Raw genomic sequence first — 18,347 nt, 5'->3', positions numbered from 1 at the left:
GGCAGGTCATCTCAGCTTAAGAAAAAGCAGCAAAATACAAATGCATCAAGCTGTCTGGGTAATCACTAGATTTACTGTTGCATGATTTGACTGATTTCTTTTAATAGATAACTGTGAAATAAGGGTGTTGCTGTTGACTTTCTATTTTCCTTCTCCATTATACTCCCTTCTGGTTTTCCTCCTCCTTCCTTGTGGTTGCAGTTCATGATTACAGCAGGAAATTCCCCTTGTACTGCTTTATCAGCATCACTCAAATTAAGACTTAAAAATAAGGAAGGAGAAAAAGATCAGTAGTGAAATAAACAGCTAGGCCAGGAGTGACATGCATCTTTCTACACATCCAAACTGGACAGTGTGAGCAACATATAATATGTTTAGGTTGAGCTGTTGGACAGTAACGTTTAGAAAATGTTTAAAGCTAAAGAGATAAGAGGTGCTATTTTATAATAGACATATACTACTTTCTGAACTGGTTTGGAGTATCTCCTTCGATTACAGTGAAACTTTATTTGATTTGCCCAATAGCAGCTCTGGATTTGATCATATTTTTTTTTCTCTTTAATTTAAATAAAATCTATCACACTTATTCCAATTCTAGTTGTGAACCAGCTTCACAGCAGCAGGAAGCTGGCATCTCTTTAGGTTTTCTGTGATGACTTCTTTTTCGCTTTATATCAGCATATTTTTTTATGTCATCATTATGATGTGACATTAGAGTTGTCTAAATTTTTTTATTCCTTTTTAAAAATAACATGTCATTGTTTCTTCCTGAAGATACTTCAGCCATCAAGATAAGCATAACCTTTAAATTAAATGAAGGAAAATGTAGTTTGAAAAAGACTGAGATGTTTCAAGAAGGTCTGGAACAGATGATACCAGGTATGAATATAAAAATGCAGGTAAGCAGTTTAGGGCCATAGCTCAGGGGTTATTAAGTGCTTTCCAGATATGAAGTACACCATAAGCAAAGCATAAAGGACTGCAAACTTTCTGCTTCCCTCTGCCCTTGTGAATCATAATCCTTCCCAGCCATGATTCTTGCAATGGTTATTTTGCATCACAGGGCTTCCCTGTGACATCCTTAGTCTTGCTAGGAAAGCCCTTCTCCTTTTTCATTTGTACCACTGGCAGTAAATTCTCAGTAAAATCAACCATACTTTTCATTCTTTTGATTTCTTCCTTTCCTTTCTTTTCCTGTCCCTTCTTTTGGTTCTTTCCTTTCTCACCTGCTCCTTGCTGTCTAATGCCTCAGCAAAGAGTCTCCTGGCCTTTTATGCTGACTCTACTGCCAAAGGGTTATTCCTCTTTTTTTTAATACTTCAGCAGCCCCAGATGGACACAGTGAGGTCAGCTCTTTCATCTGTTCCAAGGCAGAAAGCATAGTCTGGGAGTTTACAAAGTCAGCAGAAAATTAGGAGTAAATTTAAAAAAAAATAAAAAAATAAAAAAAAAGAAAAAAGAAAAAGGAGGTTGGGGAAGAAGTAACTAAACAATATGATGAATCAACAATCAACATGTCAGTTTGTTTGTCGTTAGAAGAGTAACAGTGAGAAACTGCACTAGATGCTCACTGAAGAGTTACACTCCAGAACCAAAGGTTATTCTGTGTGTTTAACTAAATCTTATTTCCCCATGGAGACCTTGAAAATGGTCTCCAAATGTCCTGTGTACGCAGCCACTACTGAATTTAAACCCCATGATAAGCTAACACGTTTTTCACATGCTTCATATGAGTGCAAAATTTTTCTGTCAAGTAGCCTGCCTGGTACGGGCAGCGTCATGGTTTTAAGATGCTTTGCATAGTGCAAAGGCAGCTCCTTAGAACCTGCCAGCAAGACCCAGGGGAAGCTGGTTGAGCTCTGCAACCAAGCTCACATCCCAGCAGACCCTCTGCAGGGGTAGAGTCCCAGCCCCATGGTACATCTGCAGGTGCACTGGGGTCTGTGATTCAGTTCGAGGGTGCACCAGTTGAGAAACTGGCCAAACTGTTTGTTTACCACCAAGTGGAGTTGATTTTTTTTCTCCCCTTTAACTCTTCGTGACAACCCATTGCCCTGAGCACTGGTGAATGTTCAATAACGTAGCTGGCCAAGCTTTCGCTTCCTTTAATTTTGTTCATACAGAGAGACATAATTCAGTAATGGAGAGCTTCCACTATGTAAACCTAACATGCAGCTCTGGCAAGAAAGTCCATGGAGACCTCAGTAGTCTGACAGCGACTAGAGAAATTTTTATCACTGCGGACTTTGAGCTTGAAACAAGCCGAAAGGAGGTAACAGGTTGGTTGGAAACATAATCCAAGGTGCGGTTCGAAGCTTCTTGCTGTTTGCTCCTTAATTTCTGTACTTTTCACTTCTATCTGTATGCAAAATGATGATAAAAAGTATCTCCTGTTTTGAAAATTAATTTTACTGCTTCAAAAAGAGTGAGGGATGGGGACAGTTTCGAAGATCAAAAAGCTGCCCATAGATTAAAGTCTCGTGGTCTGATTAATTTTCTTAAATCCTGGTGGTGTTGTCCTTAAGGATTTCAGACTTGTTCACAGCAGTTGCCTTCTCAGTGATTTGCATTGGTTGGTCTTTTGAATTGGGTGGATGTTTATGCCTGGTCACTTATAGCAGCTTTCACCCTTGGTACTTTTCAGACACCTGCGATGCGCGCTGTGCTCGGAAAAAGACTGAAAAGAGGTTCCGTAAAACCATTCGGACCTTACGGAAGACAGTCAGCAGGGACCAGTTCCGTGTCCGTGTCTCTGGCATGGACCACGAAGTGGCCAGAAAGTCTCTCAAGCTATCAGAGCCCCAGCAGTCTTGTGGTGTAGGACAGATGCATGTTGGTAACAGATGTGGTAAGTAAATATAAATCAGGAACAAACCACCACGTGTGTTTTACTGTTTTGCTCAAGTCTGGGGAGCTTGGTGGGATCGTGGGATGCTTGTCCAGGAAAGAGGAGGGCTGTGTGTGAAGAAGTAGGGGTTACTGTTTGTGCTACTGAGATGTGCCCTTCTGTGTATTTATTATTGGCAATTGCTGTATTATTGAATAAGGGCTCAGTGCATTGCACTTTGTTATAGTTGATGCACAGCCGACAGTAAGCTCAAAGGTAAAAAAAACATGCAAGTAACCTCAGGCACCAATGGCCTTAACATCAGGAGTGTTATTTTTAAGACTATGTTTAATATCCAGTGTAACATTGTGTTTCTGCACTTGTGAACGTGTCATCTCTCCCTTGTTCCAAAGAAAAGATTTTCCTTTCTCACCTGCTCCTTGCTGTCTAATGCCTCAGCAAAGAGTCTCCTGGCCTTTTATGCTGACTCTACTGCCAAAGGGTTATTCCTCTTTTTTTTAATACTTCAGCAGCCCCAGATGGACACAGTGAGGTCAGCTCTTTCATCTGTTCCAAGGCAGAAAGCATAGTCTGGGAGTTTACAAAGTCAGCAGAAAATTAGGAGTAAATTTAAAAAAAAATAAAAAAATAAAAAAAAAGAAAAAAGAAAAAGGAGGTTGGGGAAGAAGTAACTAAACAATATGATGAATCAACAATCAACATGTCAGTTTGTTTGTCGTTAGAAGAGTAACAGTGAGAAACTGCACTAGATGCTCACTGAAGAGTTACACTCCAGAACCAAAGGTTATTCTGTGTGTTTAACTAAATCTTATTTCCCCATGGAGACCTTGAAAATGGTCTCCAAATGTCCTGTGTACGCAGCCACTACTGAATTTAAACCCCATGATAAGCTAACACGTTTTTCACATGCTTCATATGAGTGCAAAATTTTTCTGTCAAGTAGGCTGCCTGGTACGGGCAGCGTCATGGTTTTAAGATGCTTTGCATAGTGCAAAGGCAGCTCCTTAGAACCTGCCAGCAAGACCCAGGGGAAGCTGGTTGAGCTCTGCAACCAAGCTCACATCCCAGCAGACCCTCTGCAGGGGTAGAGTCCCAGCCCCATGGTACATCTGCAGGTGCACTGGGGTCTGTGATTCAGTTCGAGGGTGCACCAGTTGAGAAACTGGCCAAACTGTTTGTTTACCACCAAGTGGAGTTGATTTTTTTTCTCCCCTTTAACTCTTCGTGACAACCCATTGCCCTGAGCACTGGTGAATGTTCAATAACGTAGCTGGCCAAGCTTTCGCTTCCTTTAATTTTGTTCATACAGAGAGACATAATTCAGTAATGGAGAGCTTCCACTATGTAAACCTAACATGCAGCTCTGGCAAGAAAGTCCATGGAGACCTCAGTAGTCTGACAGCGGCTAGAGAAATTTTTATCACTGCGGACTTTGAGCTTGAAACAAGCCGAAAGGAGGTAACAGGTTGGTTGGAAACATAATCCAAGGTGCGGTTCGAAGCTTCTTGCTGTTTGCTCCTTAATTTCTGTACTTTTCACTTCTATCTGTATGCAAAATGATGATAAAAAGTATCTCCTGTTTTGAAAATTAATTTTACTGCTTCAAAAAGAGTGAGGGATGGGGACAGTTTCGAAGATCAAAAAGCTGCCCATAGATTAAAGTCTCGTGGTCTGATTAATTTTCTTAAATCCTGGTGGTGTTGTCCTTAAGGATTTCAGACTTGTTCACAGCAGTTGCCTTCTCAGTGATTTGCATTGGTTGGTCTTTTGAATTGGGTGGATTTTCATGCGCGGTCACTTATAGCAGCTTTCACCCTTGGTACTTTTCAGACACCTGCGATGCGCGCTGTGCTCGGAAAAAGACTGAGAAGAGGTTCCGTAAAACCATTCGGACCTTACGGAAGACAGTCAGCAGGGACCAGTTCCGTGTCCGTGTCTCTGGCATGGACCACGAAGTGGCCAGAAAGTCTCTCAAGCTATCAGAGCCCCAGCAGTCTTGTGGTGTAGGACAGATGCATGTTGGTAACAGATGTGGTAAGTAAATATAAATCAGGAACAAACCACCACGTGTGTTTTACTGTTTTGCTCAAGTCTGGGGAGCTTGGCGGGATCGTGGGATGCTTGTCCAGGAAAGAGGAGGGCTGTGTGTGAAGAAGTAGGGGTTACTGAGATGTATCCTTCTGTGTATTTATTGTTGGCAATTGCTGTGTTATTGAAAAAGGGCTCAGTGTGTTCTACTTTGTTATAGTTGATGCATACCCGACAGTAAGCTCAAAGGTAAAAAACATGCAAGTAAGGTCAGGCACCAATGGCCTTAACATCACGGGTGTTATTTTTAAGACTATGTTTAATATCCAGTGTAACGTTGTGTTTCTGCACTTGTGAACGTGTCATCTCTCCCTTGTTCCAAAGAAAAGATTGAGCAGAATTTGGTACAGTCACATTCTCTTTGCTGATTAAGCCCGAGTCCCAGAGAATCTTCATGACAGAGTTATAAATTCATGGAGAAATAGGGGTTTTATAGGACAGTACTGAGAAAAATCTTAGTTAATGAAATTTAACAAGGGCAAGTGTCGGGTGCTGCACCTGGGAAGAAATAACCCCCTGCACCAGTACAGGTTGGGGGCTGACCTGCTGGAGAGCAGCTCTGAGGAAAAAGACCTGGGAGTCCTGGTGGACAATAGGATGACCATGAGACAGCAATGTACCCTTGTGGCCAAGAAGGCCAATGGCATCCCAGGGTATGTCAAGAAGAATGTGGCCAGCAGGTCGAGGGAGGTCATCCTGCCCCTCTACTCTGCCCTGGTGAGACCCCATCTGAAGTACTGTGTCCGGATCTGGGCTCCCCAGTTCAAGAAGGACAGGGAACTGCTGGAGAGGGTACAGCAAAGGGCCTGGAACATGATTATGGGTCTGGAACATCTCTCTTACGAGGAGAGGCTGAGGGACTTGGGTATTTTTAGTCTTGAGAAGGGAAGACTTAGGGGGGATCTAATCAATGCTTACAAATACTTCAAGGGTGGGTGTCAGGAGGATGGGGCTGGTCTTTTTTTCAGTGGTGCCCAGTGACAGGACAAGAGGAAATGGGCACAAACTTGAGTATAAGAAGTTCCACCTAAATGTGAGGAGGAACTTATTTACTGTGAGAGTGGCAGAGCACTGGAACAAGCTGTCCAGAGAGGTGGTGGAATCTCCTTCTTTGGAGACTTTCAAAACCCACCTGGACAAGTTGCCGTGCAACCTGTTCTAGGTGGACCTGCTTTGGCTGGGGGAGGTTGGACTAGATGATCTCCAGAGGTCCCTTCCAACCCTATATGATTCTATGATTATCCTGGCACTGGAGTGCACCACCATAATGCAGCCCGTAATAAATGCTTCCAAAGCACAAAAGTTGAGGAGAGGGGTCATACGTTATTTTAACAGGGGCCTAATGATGACTATTTCAGGCTGCATAGGGTAGGCAGCATGTAGGTGGTTTTGTGAATCAGCAAGCCTTTTAAAATGCTTGTCAAATTTAATTAGTACATCTTCCAGTAGCAACCCATTTGGTCTCAGAATAGATTTTCCAATCTAGTTTTGCTAACTCTGGAAAAGCTTGGATTAATAGAATAGAAAAACTAATTGGTGTTGTTTAAAACAACTGTGCAAGTTAGCAGACTAGCAAATTACTCAGGAATTCTGCTGGAAAAAGCTGTATGTTTTCTTTTTTTTTTTTTCTTGGTAACGTTGTAGTAAGTCTGAAAAACTTTGGAAAGTTCACCAAGATGAGTCTACATGGATGTTTTCAAGCTGTTGTGTTGGATGCTGGAGGAAGGCTTTGAAAAACTGCCGCAGTACATTGTACAAAGTACAGTATGGCTTTCCAGATGAAATCACAAATGGCTTGAAAAAATAGCAGTGAGTGAGCTAAAAATACTTCAGGTAGAGAAGGAAATGTGAGTTACAATTAGCAATGGAACAACAAAGAAACAAGGTTCTTTTTAGGTAGTTGTAGAGCCAGTTTAATTTCTCATTACAAATGAGAAGCTTACGTGGCATTTTTGTGCTACTTCAGAAACAAGGGAGGCTTGTGGAGAATGGAAAACTCTTTGGTATGGTGAGCACAACTAGCCTGTCCGTGGTTCAAACAGACAGTGAGTATACGACTACAAATGTTTTGAAAAACAACTTGTAAAAAGTCAAGCCTCTTCTGTTGCTGAATTGGTGCCACAGTTTGCTCTGGACACCTGAACAGGTCCTGCTGTGAGCAGTGAACTAGTAATGTCTGATTCCCTGTGAGTCTCATGCCTTATGATGCCATTTGTGCGTGCCTGAAAAGGTGGAATCACCAAATGAATCTTCCCTTCTTCAGCTGCAGCACTCGGACTGTATCCCTGTGTAAATTTGCTGTGATCAAACAGGAGATGGAACTTTCACCACAGCCTTTTTACTTGTGTGGAACGCTGTGAAGGTCTCTCTCCTCCGCTTTCACATTCCCCATTTATTTACATTAAACGTACAGAAAGTTAGTGTCTTTGAAACCTCTCTGCACCCTTTGTGAAGCTGCTGGAAGTTGGACAGAAAGTTCACTGGTTGCTGAGGGGACATAAAAACGCACACAGAGGCGGTGTTGTTACACACGCCTCATTTCCTTAGAAAAAGCTGATTGTCCCAGTGTGCATGGTAAAGGCAGCACCGGGCAGCTTCTGTGACCGCCAGCCAGAAGGAGCTAGGAAATAAACTGGGGAGAAGAGAGTGGGGTGGGAATGGTGTGGAAGAAGGGGAAGAGGCTAGCTCAGGGATGTGCATGGGAGAGTCAGGGGTTTTTTTGTTTTGTTTTGATACAACTACGTGAAAGGACACTGTAGAGAGGTTGGTGCTGGTCTCTTCTCACAGGTAATTAGTGACAGAACGAGAGGGAACGGCTTCAAGCTCCAACAGGGTAGGTTTAGATTGAACATTAGGAAGGAATTTTTCACCAAAAGAGTGGTCGGGCATTGGAACAGGCTGCCCAGGGAGGGGGTGGAGTCACCATCCCTGGCTGTGTTTAAGGGCCGTTTAGATGCAGTGCTGAGGGACATGGTGTAGGGGAGGACTGTGTAGAGTAGGGGAGATGGTTGGACTCGATGATCCCAAGGGTCTCTTCCAACCTAGACGATTCTATGATTCTATTATAATTGATTTGCAGAGCTGCTGAGAACTTTGGGACAGGATTGGAGCCCTGCATATCTAGACACTCTAATGATTCTGGGGAGAAAGTGACCCTGTAGCAAGAGACACCAAGTCAGGAGATGGATTCAGTGCAGGTGGTGGCTGAGGTCTCTCTGAGGATGGGCAGAGAACTCTGGCAAAGGGATTTTGCTCAGCCTGACCAGAGGAGCAGGAAGTAGCGAGGGAACAAAGTCAAGGGACCTACAAATCTTCTGTAATTCAGACAGTGAGTGAAATGCAGGTTTCAGTTAATAGTTTTCAAATACATTTTTTTACAACAAAATGCTTGGAGTATGGGTGGGTTAGATACAGTTTTATTGATGCAGACAGTCTTATACTGATCCTGTTCCTGTGGTAGACTTCCAGCACAGCACTGTCTGAAACATTAGTTGTATCTGAGCAACGTAAGAGGAAAAGTCCAGGACCTGCTCTGCCAGCTTTTGTCTTTGGTAACTGGCCCGTGGTTGCAGCAGTAAGCTAAACTTCAGTTGGTTTTTTTGGTTTCACACTTTTGGTGAGGTGGTACTTTTCCCCATTTTCATGTCTGCCATCCGCAGTGGGGCACAGCACAAAATAAAAGCTCCAGAAAGGCACCAGGAAAAGATTAGATGTGATTTCCAAGATATTCAATAGTTTTTAATATGCTGAATTATTGCATGTGGATGTCTGCTTTTCTTAAAACAGCTGTTGGTGGTAAAAAGGAATTCACTGCTGATTTTGATGGGTAGTGTATTTTATTTCAAGTTTGCTGTTTAACTTACAGTTCTGTTTGGGATTTTCTGATGCTTTACAGGTTTGAATGTTGCATTTGTCTACCACATTATGTGTGAACTCTGTATTAATGAGTAAGCATATTTTGCATTGGCTCATGTTGATTAATTCTATGGAGTCCTGTAAACAGCTTCCAAGGATCAACCAGTGGTAGGTCTCTATTAACATGTAGCAAAATGGAACCCTCGTCAACCTTCCCAGAGTACTGGATTCTCATAGCAGGAGTGTGACCTTTCCCCACTGAAGTAAATCTTATGGCAAAAAGCATGTATATTTGAATGACAGTGCTTCAAGACTGAACGAACCATCTGAGGATGCTGGAAATGCTACACACTTCTTTGAGAGGAGAAGATTTGTCTTGGGGAGAATGCAGATTCATTCACTAACCTGGCTACAAATACTCACTCTCCAGTATGTACTAAGGTTTGGACAGATTTAACAGCCAAAGATCAATAATTTAAATACTAGAATTTCTTATTAGAAACTGGTTTACTAGAAGCCTTCACATTGAAAGGGAAGTAGTTGATATCTATTGGGACCATTTTGACCTCAAGTACTTTCCACTGAGGAAGAAACAACATGAAATTTAGCTGCTTTTTCCATTGCTTAAAATCCTGTCATACCTTGATCACATCTCGTGGACTTGAAAGTACACATTGCCTGTTCCATTTGGTATTTTTTGGTGTTGGATACACAAATACTTCAAGAGATGGAAAGAGGCAATGAAAGTATCATTCTGTGAAACTGTAAGAGGACATGTGAGCATGCCCTTGCTGCGTGGTAGTCACAGGTGGATTCACCCAAAAAGCTGTCATTTCAGAGAAGACAAGCATGAGCAGTGCTGGTATAGGCACTGCTCTGATGCAAATGCTGAGCAGCTTTATCTTACGTGGGAGGTGTTGATGCATTTCATTGCTCGGCATTCAGCAGTTTTGTCCCATTAATTTAGAGGATGCAAATAAAATATTTACATTCCATACAAAACTGAGGAACCACATCTCAAAGTTTAGATATGTGGTATGATACTGGCACTAAAAAAGTATGAGAGAGATATTTAAAGAGAAAAGCAAAGTGCTGCCTTTGCAGTTCTCACAATTAATAGTTGTGTTACACAACAGAGAACTGCATGTTGCTTTTTTTCTTTTTACAATTTTATAAAAATCTGACAAGAATAAATGAATTATCAAACAGGAGAAAACGTGCTTGCTCTGACAATCGTAGGTTTAAGACATAAATCCTTAGGATGCGTAAGCATCTCACGTGACCTAGATGTGTGAACTGCTAAAAGACAATAAATTAAAGGATGCCTCTTCAGAATCAATTGGCATCACTTGTTGGTGATTTTTTCCTTATAAAGTCAAGGCATCATTCTTAAGAAAATGGTGAATTGGTGGATCATGACCTCCTTTATGAGGTTCACCTTCTCAGCCACTGAGATACTACAGCATTTGTCTATGGGAGCAAATGCTCAAAGGCTAACATGGTGAAAAGGGGGGAAGAGCCTTTAAATGTCTTTGTAACTGTTAATCCTGGTTCCCCATGGGCCCCTCTCTCTCCCCTGGCTGCCTTCTTGTTTTTGCATCAGAAAAGCTTTCACATATTTTTTTTTTTTTTTCCTTTCAAACAGCTGCATGAGATTCAAGACCAGGTTTTTAATGGGTATTGAAGACAAACAAAGACAGTGGCTGCAGAAATGAAGTCAACTAGAGGCAATTGGTTCTTTTGTTCATTTGGAGAAAAACAATCAGGTTTCTGAAAAAAACCAAAGCCAGCCAGCGGAATTCTGATTTAATGTCATTATTTGCAGATCTTCAGATCTTGTTTCAACTTGGTGTTTCCCATGTGCCAGGTGGGACCATGCAGTTTCTAGTTTTGTGAAATGAGGCTCATAAAATTTTTTGGTTTCATTTAAACAAATGACAGGAAAAGTTTGAACTCTTAGAGGTGTTTCTTGGGCTTTTTTGTGGTTGTTTTGGGTATGGTGTTTTGTTGTGGTTTTTTGTTTGGTTGTTTTTTTGGTTTTGTTTTATTTTTTAAGAGACGGTTCATTTGTGTCGTCCTAATTTCATGCACAGTAGTATGGATTTCCATGGAATGATTTCTGTGTTGACATAATGTCCCTACAATTAATGTTACTGTAATTGAACCTAACACCAAGTCTGTTTGTTATGCTAAATTGGGCCCTGGTGAGTGCTGAGAGCTTCTAAACAGGTTTTCCTCGTTACCCGTGCCCTGTGCTCCAGTGGGCTTAGGTGAATGGCCTCTGTTTGGAACATTTCTAAGTTCAAGAAGGGGAGGAACTGCGAGCATTTCACAGGGAATGTGTTTGTGGATGTGCCCTGTGCTCCAGTGGGCTTAGGTGAATAGCCTGTTTGGAACATTTCTAAGTTCAAGATGGGGACGAACTGTGAGCATTTCACAGGGAATGTGTTTGTGGACCAAACTGTCTGGACACTCATACCACTTTGAAAAGCTTGGTTTGATGTAGTCATGTGAAGAAACTGATATATTCGAGAGCATGAGCCATTACAGCTTGGGCATCACTCAGAGTAATTTTAATATTTGCATTGAGTAATGAGTATTCATTAGACCACAAATAGCTAAATCTGTAGCTGGATGTATTAACCTATTTTCTCATACACACATAGGATCTATTAAGGCTTGAAGTGTTTGGCATGTCTCAGAAGTCATAGCAAGATAGGGCTTTGCATTTTTCTAGGCAGTGCAATATTTAAAATGTAATCTTCCCAGTCTGTAAAACCAGAGTTGCTTGATTTTTTTTCAGGTCTCGCTGATGTCAAATTGAGCATGGGTGCTTAACACCCTTGAGAACAAGGTTCATTATTGCATGTAGTGATGTCAGATATGAATACATGTGAAGTAACCCTCATAGGCTTAGTCTCTCCAGTTCCAGGAGGCAACACCACATATGCTACTTCATAAACCAAGGACCTCCATTGTAAAAACAATTAGCATTTCCCCCTCCTGCTCTGTGTTGGAAGGCCACTCCACGTGCTGGGGCTGTGATAGTGATGTGATTTCTGAGCAGAGAGTGGCCAGCCCCTACTTATACAGTGGTTGTAGTGTCCTGTGAACCCAAACCCCATGGACACACAGAACAAGCTCATTGCTTGTCCAGGTCTTCTGGATGAGCAATCTGTCAAGCCTATTGCTTGTCCAGCTCTTCTGGATGATCAATCTGTCAGGACTCTTATGTCACCCTAGATTGTCTCCAGCAAACTGCCACTGCCCAAACAGATATTCTTATTTTTAAACAGTAATTCATACTGGAAAGAATTTCTGTCATCATTACATGGCTTTCTCTCCATATTGGGTCAACCTGATCTCTGTCCTCCCACTTAATCCTTTTCTCTCTCCAAGCTAATCCACAATTGTAACCACCACACTGTACACAGCTCTTTGCAGCTGGTTTTGCACACCCTTTTGCAGTGGTGGTAGCTAGTTGGACTTTTTTTTTTTTTTTGCAGTTTTCTTTCTGTGGTTGTCACCTTTTAGGAAGACGAAACACTTGAATCGATTGGTTCAAATCAAACGGAAAAAAATAAATATGTTTTGACTCAGGTTGAAAAATGTGGTTTTTTCCAACAGGTTGATTTTACACAGCTCCTGCCTTTCACTGTCTCAGCCTCTGTGTTTCTCCTGTGGGCACTGTCACAGATACAGCCTACCGTCCTGCTGACCTGCCCAGTGCATCCCTGGGGCACCCAGTGCAAGAGGAAGATGGGAGAGAAATGGGGCCTGAAGCAGTTGAAATGTAGTTTGGGCGCATCTTAATGGAACTCGGATTGATGCTGAGCAAAGTTAAAATGTCAGCCTTATTTCAGTACACAGAAACGGCCAAATTGCAAAAGTCCTGACAGCTGAACAGCTCTAATACCTGTGTAAATGTAGTCTCTGTATCGCCTTGCACATTATCTAGTAGTCTAACTGCTGGTGACCTAATTTGGCTTTGAACCCGCAGACACAAAATGTTAGTGACTTGATATTTTTGTCTTGTTGTTAGCTGGCTGAAGTGTGGGAATGTGCTATGATGGGGAATGAGAAAGTTGTGGTTTTTGCCTTAGTGTAACTTAACAGGACGAGGGAAGACAAACAACTTGTGGCTCTTGCCCCAGTACTCAGAATCTGGAAACCAAAAATTAGCTGGAGCTCACAGTGTGTCTCAATGTGGAGGGAGAGCACAGAAATGGACCAGCTGATGCTTCTACCCCATGTTTCTCTTGCTCTCAGAATTCAGTTGTGTAATGCATCTGAGAATGCCCTGTGTTGAGGATCTCGGTGATGTCTGAAGAGATCTTTTAAAGCTTATTTCCTTAATGCAAATCTTCAAAAATTAGGCATTTTGCTAAGTAATCCTGGAAGATTTAGATTACCTCAGTTTAATTCTATAAGGATCTGTACAATTTTACAACATGGGGTTTCAAGGCAAATAAGGCGCAGATGATAAAGCTGTCAAGAGAGATCTGATGGAATAAGTTCTCAAATGTGATGTTTCCCCATAAGGTTTGGTTCCTGCCTGGGACAGGTTTCCTTTGAGCTCTGTTAGCCCACCTGCTGTTATGCTGGACTCTGAGTTCAGGAAACTTGTAGTACAGTTTTAAGGTTGAATTTGTATGGTTTTACAAGTGTCAATGTAAACTAGCATTCTGTTCAAAGCAAAAACAAAACGAAGACACACACACCCCCAGTGTAAAACAACCCCAAACTTGATGTGTGATTAAAATGAAAGGAAAAAGACATGTTAAGGGAAGATAGCAGAGGGTAGATAGCCTCTAGCGAGGCCACTCAGGGCATTGATTTCTCATAGAACCTATTGAGGGAAGGAGGTTTGCACTGGTCTTTCAATTGTTTCTGGGTTTCTGAAGTCAGTAGCCACTTCTCAAAATCACCTTTACTAAGTTTGATTGTCTCTCCTGGTCATGGAATTGTAAATAGTGCTCATCCATTACCTTATTAGGAGTGCTGCAATGAAAGCCTTAATTCATTCATGTTTGTTGAGTTGCACAAAGACTACAGAGATGAGTGTTCTGTAGGAATGTTTATAAAAATGAAGAAAGACTTGAAAAATGTAGGAGGAAATGAATGTGTGTCCTTATGAGAGCAGAGGTGTTGTGTGGTGGAAAAAGTTAGAACCAAGAGCTAAGACTTCATTGACAAGTGACAGAGCATTGCTTAACCTGCTGTGTTTTATTTTTAAGCTAAGGAGGAACACTCACTATTCCACTCAGTGTATCAGCCATAAACTAAATTCTTCATCATTGATCATGACCGGTAGTTAATGCCCTGCTGCTTGTTAGTCATATATCCTGAAATGAAGCCAAGGCCAATTTAACTTCCTAACAAAACGGCTATTCACTGAGTGATTTATTGGAGCTATAAAGTAAAACTAACAGTTTAGTATCGTAACAGGTCTTTAAAAGGACAGAATTTTTCAGCACAGCTCAACAACTGCAACAGTATTTTGTGCCTTTCCAGAGCAGGGTAATTATTAAATAGTGGCACTGAAGCCAGTTCTTTTGTGAAAAGTTTGAAAAATAGAATTTTTCAAAGATACCCATAAATATTGCTGGGATTGTTAGATAATATTGAGGTGTGTATTTAAGTAAAATCAGTCGCATTGAGTTAGTGCTATCTAATTGAGGTGTGTATTTAAGTAAAATCAGTCGGATTGAGTTAGTGCACCATACAAAATACAGCATTCCAGTGCAGAGATAATAATTTTCCAAGATCCAATATCAGAGGAATGGCAAAAATATTTCTGCTTTAAAAGTCTTTGAGGCATGTGTAATGTTTAGTTTAGTGAATTTGCACAATTACTGGTTGTGCTTGGTGTTACTGAATTGTGTGAAAACCTCAATGGTTATCAAATATGAGTATTCAGTAATTATTAAGATTAAAATACTTACAGTAACATTTAAGTACATTTTTGGCATCTTAGATTCAGTACCAAATTATTTCATTTGGGAGGGGTCCGAGAGTTCTTTAGCTAGAAAGTCTTGATAATCAGTACATAATTGCAATGTCCAGATTAACAGAGACCACTGGACAGACCTAGTGTCCAGCGTAGCCTTGCATCAAAGTGTGAAATCCATTCCAGCTTCAGAAGAGCACACCAGCATCAGAGTTCATCAGTGTGTCTTTCAGTTTTGCAGGGTGAATTGCATGTGTTGAGTTCTATCTGTCACAAGCATTCAGTTCTGAAACTCTGGCTTCTCTGGTAAAGGGAACGGTTTCACTGTGGGGTTTCAGGCCCTGCACAAGCTCACTAACATACCTTTGCCTGCATTGTACAGGTTGAAGCAAGTGTGTTCTTCCTCTTCTAGATCAGTGCTTACCAGGTGAATATTCTCCTGACGGCTTCAAACCCTGTCTGCCATGTCCCCTTGGAACATACCAGCCTGAAGCTGGGCGAGTGTCCTGCTTTCCCTGTGGAGGAGGTCTAACCACAAGACATAGTGGTGCATCCTTGTTTCAGGACTGTGAGACCAAAGGTAAGGACAAAGATTTGTTTGATGAACTGCATTGCTCTAAGGCAAGAGTAAATGCTGCTGCTATAAGAGGGGCATTCAAAGAAGGGTCATTCTCCTTTCAAGGGTCTCTCCTTCCAGGGATTTCATAGTTGCCTCGCCTGAACTGGCTGCAAGGAAACTCAATGAAGTCTGAGTTCTTTTTATAACTTATTTTCCTACAAGACTTGGGAAGGGATTGGGAGATAGGTGGAAGTTGGTCAGTGTAGTCATTGATCTGTGAAGAGTCATATAAAGGAATAGCAGGGAGAAAAAAATGTCTCAGGGAAAGAAATCAGGACCAATATGCCTTATTGACATTTTTGGTTTGAGCACAGCAGCAACATGACAATGTGGAGGAGGAAATTTCAGTCCTGGAGGATATGTAAGACAATAGTTTCTTTGTGTCCATAAGGAGGAGCTGGCTTGGGTGTCTTGTGATATACCTAAAGAGCTAGCATTCAGCTAAACCCTGCAGTACAGCCCTCTGAACTTGATCACAGTGGAGCTGACGTGCAATCAGCTCCCAAGATTTTCCTCACAGGACTGAAAAATCAGGTGGGGATCATATCTTTAAAAATGAAGGGATTTCATTAGCATCTTAGCTAAAATGTAAAAAGCTGAAAGACAGCTATAAAGTTGTCTTTGAAAATGCTGATAAAAATATGTGTTCATGGAGAGCATGGACACGTCATCAGTAATATTATCAGTATAATTGTTTGCTCAATGTCTTAAAGCACGGCCGAAAGAACATCACTTGTATCAAAATCACCTGAAAAAGAAGTGTTAATAGAAAGGTTACTGTTGTAGAGTAGAAATAAGGGATAGAAAAAACATCCTGATGCAAACATTTGGTAGTGGTTTGGATTAAGAGATCTCTCTAGTGTCAGTTAAGATATGTTTACTATTGAGAATTGCAACATAATAAAAGAATTTTGCAGTAAGGTTGAAAAATTAATATTTATGGTAATAATATGATAGCTAATAGATTTCTTCACTGAAGAATCACTGAATCCACAAATGCTGTTTTTTCATACTTAATTTTGCAAAGTTAAAGCACTAAAAAAAATGTTAAAAAACTTGGATCAAGATAAAAGGAACTGATTTCAGTTTTATTTAACGTAAACAAAACCAGGTCTATAAATTAGGTTCAGTTTTCAAATTAGAGTGGAGATTAAAGGAATTTTTTTATGTATTAACTGGATGAAGAGCTCAGGGATTTGCATGTGGAAGAGACCACATGAGACATGGAATCACAGATGCAAGAACCATTTGGAACTTGTATCTTAAGCATTTGGATTGGGGGTGGAGCATGTAGGGAAGGACTCCAGGCTGAGCTCTCTGAATAGAAAGCTCAACGAGACTAGAGTTATTTGGGAACAAGCAGAGCTTAAAGAGAATAGAAAAAAGGGACTGTGCAGCACAGAAAACTATGTTTGAAAGGCAAGGTAGTAAATTATTTTGACGTTGAGCTGAGAGAGATAAACTTGCCAAATGAGGTAAAAGGAATAGGAAATGATTTTATTTTATTTTTTTGTCCCACAAAGAAAAACAGCAAGGAAGAAGAAGCAAGAAGGTAATGGTGTTAAAAGCAAAGATAATAAGTGATTCATGCTCTTGACTACTTTGTGAAGTTTCAGTACATATTATGATGGACATAGATGCAGAATAGCTAAGCAAAATCAAATTAAAATAAGAATATTAGAGAAGTAAGCAAAGGTGTTTGGCATCCTCTATTTCTCAGCTTGCAATAAGAGAAGAAAATCTTCCCGTCTGCATGCAGGGAACTAGAAAAAAAGTTGCAGGTCTGCTAGAAAGGATTTTCCCTCTATCTCATGTATAAAACCTCCCTGAAATCTGCTGTGTTTATGAAAGATTTTGTATGTCAGAAAGGGGTCTCACTTCAGTGATGCAGGAGGTACTCTCAGCAAGCCTTGTGAGGGCTACAGTTGTGTGTCTAGCTAACATGATGGTTTATGTGACATGATGAAATGAAGTAGCAGCAGATCTGGTGGAGGTGGCTGTACCCTGAGTCATGGCCTGTTGTTGCAAGACAGTGTGAGATACCTGCTTAGTCACTGATATTGATGCATGTGGCTCTTGTAGGGAGCTGATGTCTTTCACCTCTGCTCGTGGTGAGTTGATCAGAGGGGTCCACATGCGGCTTGGCATAAGCTGTTGAGAAAGAGAGGTTTAGTTAATATTTCCACAAACAGTTCATCTTGTTGAATGTCAGCTGGTAAGACTGCTTGGTAACACACTTTTCTACTTGGTGCCCTGTTTGCAAGATCATGGTGATTACGCTCGCTCCCCCATGTCTTCTGTTAATGCTTCTACACAGAATCGCTCTGTAGTGTTGCTTTGGGGATTTTTGAACTTGCACAAAGTTACCTGATGAGCCAAAATCTGCTCATTTACCTCTGCTTTATTGCGCTCATAGTTTATGACTATGGCATTTGAGTTATTAATATTATAACAAGTCCTATAAAAATGCATAAAATTACATTTTAATGCTTTTTTAAACCATGCTGCATATTTAATTATCCTTCAGTTCAGTGTTCTCCTGGCCATTTTTACAATACCACGACTCATCGGTGTATTCGCTGCGCAGTTGGGACATACCAGCCTGAGTTTGGACAAAATTACTGCATTTCATGCCCTGGAAACACCACTACTGATTTTGATGGCTCAACAAATGTAACACAGTGCAAAAGTAAGTACAGCAAGATGGCTTTGATGATCTGGTGCAAGTGAAAAGACTGGGCCATTAATATTCAGCGTGGCCTGAAGGGCCAAATTTAGGTTTGGTCCAGGGAGCTTAGCGAGAAGGCAGTGGTGTGACTCCTCTTTTGCTGCCTGTGTGTATTTTATCCCCTGGGGCTTACTGAGGTCCATGAGAGACCATTTCTGCAGACTAGTTCCATCATTCTTGTTAAAGTAAGTGATGATTGTGTCTTGCCAGCTGGTGCTGGGTCACTCTGGGTCTTGCTATTAAGTCTTTTCTCCCATGA

The 18,347-nt window shown here is 41.2% G+C and overlaps 1 protein-coding gene across 1 annotated transcript in view; it reads left to right on the top strand.

The window, feature by feature from the left end:
• Nucleotides 1-18,347, top strand: part of SCUBE2 (signal peptide, CUB domain, EGF-like 2) — a 47,467-nt gene that overhangs the window by 22,938 nt on the left and 6,182 nt on the right. The window contains exons 12-14 of the mRNA XM_014935997.1: nt 4,679-4,882; nt 15,154-15,321; nt 17,888-18,049. Coding sequence (XP_014791483.1) covers nt 4,679-4,882; nt 15,154-15,321; nt 17,888-18,049 — 534 coding nt within the window. The remainder of the gene's footprint in view (nt 1-4,678; nt 4,883-15,153; nt 15,322-17,887; nt 18,050-18,347) is intronic.

Source organism: Calidris pugnax, unplaced genomic scaffold (assembly GCF_001431845.1).
Source record: "Calidris pugnax isolate Ruff unplaced genomic scaffold, ASM143184v1 scaffold26, whole genome shotgun sequence".
NCBI lineage: Eukaryota > Metazoa > Chordata > Aves > Charadriiformes > Scolopacidae > Calidris > Calidris pugnax.
This window is presented reverse-complemented; position numbering and strand designations above follow the sequence as displayed.